This window comes from Bidens hawaiensis, unplaced genomic scaffold (assembly GCF_021521415.1).
Source record: "Bidens hawaiensis isolate Kalapana, Puna unplaced genomic scaffold, B.hawaiensis_p1.1 tig00001382_1, whole genome shotgun sequence".
Lineage (NCBI taxonomy): Eukaryota > Viridiplantae > Streptophyta > Magnoliopsida > Asterales > Asteraceae > Bidens > Bidens hawaiensis.
In genome coordinates, this window is record NW_027491078.1 from 2,597,824 (window position 1) to 2,604,707 (window position 6,884).

General features: G+C 36.8%; 1 protein-coding gene across 1 annotated transcript; it reads left to right on the forward strand.

The window, feature by feature from the left end:
* Positions 1-1,562: 1,562 nt before the first annotated feature.
* LOC143574050 (alpha-xylosidase 1-like) lies at positions 1,563-6,683 on the forward strand. Its single transcript, XM_077058776.1, has 3 exons — positions 1,563-1,880; positions 2,937-3,628; positions 4,742-6,683. The coding sequence occupies exons 1-3, from the start codon at positions 1,645-1,647 to the stop codon at positions 6,607-6,609; spliced, it is 2,796 nt and encodes a 931-aa protein (XP_076914891.1). The 5' UTR covers positions 1,563-1,644; the 3' UTR covers positions 6,610-6,683.
* The last annotated feature ends 201 nt before the right edge of the window (positions 6,684-6,884 follow it).

Here is a 6,884-nt window from a genome sequence, read left to right on the forward strand (position 1 = left end):
GTTACCACATACCCAATTACCATGGAACTTGTAAAATAACTTATAAATAATAATACTCAAGTTTTACATTCAAAAAGTTAACAATAAAGCTTTTAAACAAAAGTTCGGTTTTTGGTTCGGTCCTTGACTCGGAATAAGACCGAGGATGGTTACCACATACCCAATTACCATGGAACTTGTAAAATAACTTATAAATAATAATACTAAATTTTTACATTCAAAAAGTTAACAATAATGCTTTTAAACAAAAGTTCGGTTTTTGGTTCGGTTCTCAACTCGGGATGAAACCGAGGCTAGTCACCACATACCCAATACCATGGAACTTGACAAATATGAACAATAAACTAAAATATGTAGAAGTTAAGCAAGTATAACAAGTTATATGGTTAGATTTGTTAAATATATAAACAAGGACTACAAAGTCCTCCATGTAACCTTGCCTTACTAGCCCGACATTTCAACCGGCCGAGACCGGAGAAATGAAAGACCGAAGGTAAACAAGGAGTGTATATTATATATATGTTGTAACATCAAGCTTTAAGTATTGAGAAGTTAGTTAAAATGAAAGATTAGCTTATGAAGAACAACCTTAGAATTCAAGAATTTGAGAGAGAAATGCATAAATGAGCAAGCACAAATGAAGAAGATGGATGTGTATATATAGGGTAAGTTGAATGGGTCTTTCATAAAGGGTGTTTCATGAAAATGGGTTGGTTATAGACCCAAGAAAGCACAAACTACAAATGGGTCCTTCAAGTCTCCATTTTGGTAGTTTTAGTCCCTGGAGTTCGTTTTGAGCGTTTTCGGGGAATTTTAAGAAACGAAAAGGGTGTTTTTTTTATCCAACACCTATAAAACAAATATTTAACATACAATTCCTCATTTTGATAATATCGAAATGTTCGGGATACAAAACGAGTCGGGTTTACATTAAGAATACAAGTATAAAATAACCCGAAATTGACAAATGTCACAGCTTTACCTTTGTCATAGTTGTCACCAAATGACGATCCTTCACTCCTTCCCTAATCCAGATACTATTCGGTTATATTTTGTGTTCTAGTTCTTGTTAATAATTATTTACAAATGAAAATAATCATAAGTGTTAGGATTAAATAAGATTAAAATCCACATAGTCACTATACTAAACAAACAAAACCCAATTCACTCAAATAGTGTTCCAAGATTCACACTTTTGGGTCAAAAGACCACCCAATGCACATGTTTGAAACAATTTATATATGTTTTCACATAAATTTGATATGATCATATTCACATAATTACTTGAGTTCAACAAAAACACATGACTTGAACAACTTTCATTCATACCCAACAAACATGGTTGTAAATGTTAAAAATCTTATATCTACAAGTGCAATTTTCAAGAAATCTAAATTCAATAAAATGAGGTGGTTCCAAATTAGAACCTTTGAAGTAAATACAAGCCCTAATTTCATCAACCCAATCTCACCACAATCAAAGCTAGAGCTTGTCCCCATGTGCTATGTGGCCCAAATGGTGGGACCGGTCACATGAACTTTAACACACCACTCACTACCTTAATCTTACCACTTCCCTCCATTTTGCCTATATATTTACACCACCTTGTAGCAACCAACTGCACCACCACCACCACACAACACCATGGTGTTGTCTTCTTATGTGACACCCATTTTACACCTTACATTATTATTTGTTATATGTTCATGTGTATGTTCTAAAGCTAGTACCTCACCACCCACAGCCACCAAGATTGGCAATGGCTACCGGCTTGTCTCACTTCAAGAGTCATCGGATGGTGGACTCATTGGTCAACTTCAGGTTAACAAGAAGAACAACATTTATGGTCCTGATATCCCTCATTTGCAGTTGTATATCAAGTAAGCTTCATATCACTCAAAAGTCAAAAGTTTTAAGTACTTTTATATATATTTTTAAAAACTTTTGCTCCCCTTAATTATTAAGCACTTTACTTTTTTGGAAGCCTTTGGGCATAGTTCCTACCATGAGTCCTTGTTTCACTTTTACCAAGTGTAAATGAGTCAAGTCACTCGTGAGTATTTGAGATCGGTTCCTTAAAATCTCAAATTAAGTTGAGGTTAAGCAAGCTAGAGTAAACTCACGAGTCTAAACGAGCCCATTGTTTGTATAATTTTCATTTTTGAAATGTATTAAAAATATTTTTTAAAAAAAAAACAACAACCGAAACTAGTAAAAGCTAACTCATAGTAAAAATTTTGTTTGGTGTCGAAAATGTGTAGGTAAACCGAACCTCAGTCTCATGACTGAATGATTTATAACATATCACTGTTTATGTAACGTTTACCTAATGCATTTATTATATATATGTGTCACATAACAATAAATATTATGTAGAAATTTGTGACAAAAATATATAGATAAACATATTATGTTGTATAAAATATATAATTATAAATTTATGTATAATCATATTAGTTAATATAAACTATTAATAAAATAAATAATAAATGATAAACAACCCAAACTTAAGATTAAAAAACTTTGATCCAGATGACAAAACATTTTCGTTTGGAACTTTTTGTTCTTGTTGTTTTCTCTCACAAAATTATCTCTTTAGAATCTTTTAATTTTTTTTCTATTAAATCAAACTTAATAAAATAAACTAATAACCTAGATTTTTCTCATTGCAACTTACTAATTTGGCCTTGTTTACACCCATCAATTATTAGCATTCACTTTGTAACAGTTCCAAATTAAAAGGGGTCGATAATCATTACTTCTTTCGGCTAATATTTTTAATGTATGTATACATTAAAATAAAAGACAAACGAGCAATAAGTTATTCAGTTTATTTAATGGCATAATTAAGTCGTTTAAAAATTACTTTTTTTGGCATAACTAAGTCGTTTAAAAATTACATTCGTAGCTAAAAATTGTTTTAATTTTAATTTCAGACACGAAACTGACGACCGGTTAAGGGTGCACATCAGCGACGCACAAAAGCCGCGATGGGAAGTACCGTACAACCTCCTACCGAGAGACCAACCCCCATCACCTTCCCAACAAATCACCACCCGAAAACTAACAAACCCCATAACCGTCTCCGAATTTTCAGGAGGCGAGCTAATATTCTCGTGCATCGCGAAACCATTCTCATTCGCCGTCAGAAGAAAATCCAACAGCCAGACGTTATTCAACTCCTCAGCTGACGAATCCTCACCCAGTCCGTACAACTCACTAGTCTTCAAAGACCAGTACCTCGAGGTCTCCACATCGTTACCCAACGATGCCTCGTTGTACGGACTAGGGGAGAATTCCCAGCCACATGGGATTAAATTATACCCGAATGATCCGTACACATTGTGGACCACGGATCAGTCGGCTATTAATTTAAATATGGACCTGTACGGGTCCCACCCGATGTATATGGACTTAAGGAATATTAAAGGGAAGGCATATGCTCATGGAGTGTTATTGTTAAATAGTAATGGGATGGATGTGTTTTATAGAGGCAACTCTTTGACATATAAAGTGATTGGGGGTGTTTTGGACTTTTACTTCTTTTCCGGCCCGTCGCCGCTAGCGGTGGTGGATCAATACACGCAGCTTATTGGTCGGCCCGCGGCAATGCCATACTGGTCCCTTGGTTAGTACAAGTTTTTATTGATGTTTTACCCTTGGTTCAGTTAGGGTCAGGTATCCCATGTTGCAAGCTGTATGCATTGTGAAGTACTGTACCATATAACTTAACAATGCATATGCCTTGTTTTAATAACATTATTTTAGGGATGCACAAACCTCAAAATCGTGTTATGTAAATGATAAAAATTAAATATATTTTTACGGATTGACACTAACACAACATGTTTTATCGGAAAAATCTTTTACATGTTAATACATGCTGAAGTTTTAAAATCAAGAATGCAAATAATAAAAATTAAATATATTTTTTTTATTATAGAATTCTATTTTAATTAATGTTTTAACTTTAAATTTTGGCATTATGTTTTAAAATAACCCCATTATTATTTTTTAAACATAAACAGGTTAAGCATGCCAATCTTTAAAGTTTATAAAACCGATCCGATACTAGGGATGTGCATGAAGTTGATAAAACTGATCCGACATTGAAAAAATCAAACCGAAATAAAAACCGGTTTAGTTATATGTAATAAAAGCCTAAAAGCGAATTGAATTTATTGATTCTCATTTTTTATTTAATTAGTTATTAATTACAAATGATGTAGGACCATATATCTTGATCTAAATTTTGTTCTCTCCAAAGTTTTCAAGCTCAAATAGCAAAACGAAGAAAAACAAAAACCGAACCAAACCCAAATTGAAAACGGAAACCGAATAGTTTTCAAAATTACAAAAACCAAAGTTTCTGTTTTTGCCCAAAACCCAAAACCGACATAAACTGAACCATACACACCTATAGTTAATGTTATAGTCCGATAGTAACACAATCTGTTTGTTTGTAGGTTAGATCCGAAAATGACTGAACCATTTATTTTTAAACCCAAATGCACGTTAAATTCCCAAGAAATTTTATTTTAAAAACATTATCTTTTCTGTGTAAAGTTTTTTTTTGGTACCCACCCACTACATAAAAAAAGTAAAAAGAAAATCTTTTAACAAATCTTTTGGTCCAACAGGCAACATCATGTACTCTTAACATGTCGGAATCTTATATTGGAATCTCCAAAATACTATTTTTATTTTCGAATGTAACATGTTTTATGTTTATGTTTTACAGGATTTCACCAATGTAGATGGGGTTACCACAATCTTTCAGTAGTCGAAGATGTCGTCGAAAATTACCAAAAAGCCAAGATCCCGCTCGACGTTATTTGGAACGACGACGATCACATGGACGGCCACAAAGATTTCACTCTCAACCCCAACGCGTACCCTAGACCCAAACTCCTCGATTTCCTACAAAGAATACACGCCCGAGGCATGAAGTACATTGTCATTATTGACCCCGGGATTGGGGTCAACAATTCTTATGGGACCTACACACGAGGTCTTGCAAAAGACGTGTTTATTAAATATGAGGGCAAGCCATATTTGGCTCAGGTGTGGCCCGGGGCCGTAAACTTCCCGGACTTCCTCAACCCTGCCACTGTTGCGTGGTGGGGAGATGAAGTCCAGAGGTTTCATGAGCTCGTCCCTGTGGACGGGCTTTGGATTGATATGAACGAGGCGTCTAATTTTTGTTCCGGGTTGTGCACGCTTCCCGAAGGGAGGATTTGTCCAAATGGGACAGGGCCGGGTTGGATTTGTTGTTTGGATTGCAAGAATATAACAAGTTCGAAATGGGATGATCCGCCTTATAAGATTAATGCGTCGGGCACGCATGTTCCGATTGGGTACAAGACTATAGCGACGAGTGCGGTTCATTATAATGGTGTTCTGGAGTATGATGCTCATAGTATTTACGGGTTTTCACACGCAATTGCGACTCACAAGGCGTTGCAGGCGCTTCAAGGGAAGCGCCCGTTCGTTTTGTCTCGATCCACGTTTGTTGGATCGGGGCATTACACCGCTCATTGGACAGGTGATAACCAAGGTACTTGGAATGATATCAAATACTCGATATACACCATGTTGAATTTTGGGATTTTTGGTGTTCCGATGGTCGGGTCGGATATTTGTGGGTTTTACCCGCAACCAACCGAAGAACTATGCAACCGTTGGATCGAGTTGGGCGCGTTTTACCCGTTTTCAAGAGATCATGCCAACTATTATTCTCCGAGACAAGAGCTTTACCAATGGGAAACGGTTGCAACTTCGGCTCGTAATGCTTTGGGTATGCGGTACAGGTTGCTTCCTTACTTGTACACATTGACATACGAGGCGCACACCACTGGCGCACCTATCGCTCGCCCTCTCTTTTTCTCGTTCCCAGACAACCAAGAACTGTATGGACTAAGCACACAGTTCTTGCTTGGTGATAGTCTGATGATCTCGCCGGTTCTTGACCAGGGTCGAACCAATGTGTCAGCAGTGTTCCCTCCTGGAACATGGTACAACTTGTTCGACCCTAGTCAAGCAATCATTTCAAAAGGAACCCAAACTTTCACTTTGGATGCTCCTTTGCATGTGATCAATGTTCATTTATATCAAAACACTATTCTCCCAATGCAAAGGGGAGGAATGATATCCAAAGATGCAAGAATGACACCTTTTACCCTCTTAGTTACCTTCCCCGCGGGGGCCACCGATGCCAAAGCGAATGGAAGGCTATTCCTAGACAACGGCGAGCTTCCCGAGATGCAGCTCGGGAACGGTGAGTCAACTTATGTTGAGTTTAGCGCGAGTGCGTCTAAACAAATGGTGAAAGTGTGGTCAGACGTGCAAGAGAGTAAGTTTGCTCTTGACAACGGTTGGGTTATTGAGAAAATTACCGTGTTGGGATTAAGTGGTGTGGGGGGTGCGTTTAGTGTCGAGGTCGAGGGTAGTTTGGACACCTTGGATGCATCGAAAGTCGAGTTGGTCGAAACCGATCACAAGTTTTTGGATGGAGTTAACGAAGTGAAGAGTGTGATGGTGGAAGTTGGAGGGCTGAATATACCAATTGGTAAAAAGTTTACAATGTCTTGGAAGATGGGAATTAGTTAGTTCTTAAAGGACTTGTTTGCAAATTGAATGTTCTTTTGTTTGGTTTAGAATGTTGTGTACTTTGGTAGGGTGTTTGAAGACCACTATTATTATAAATTCAAAGAAATATCGCTTTCACTAAGAGATATCTAGAATCGGCGATAATTGCGATTTAAGTTCTGTTCAAAAGCACAATTTCTTTGGATTTAATAGTGATTTTGACTTTTGGAAAATAAAAAATAAATCTAAAAATTGGGTTCCCTTTACACGTATCATAAGAGAAAGGCTCTTTTACA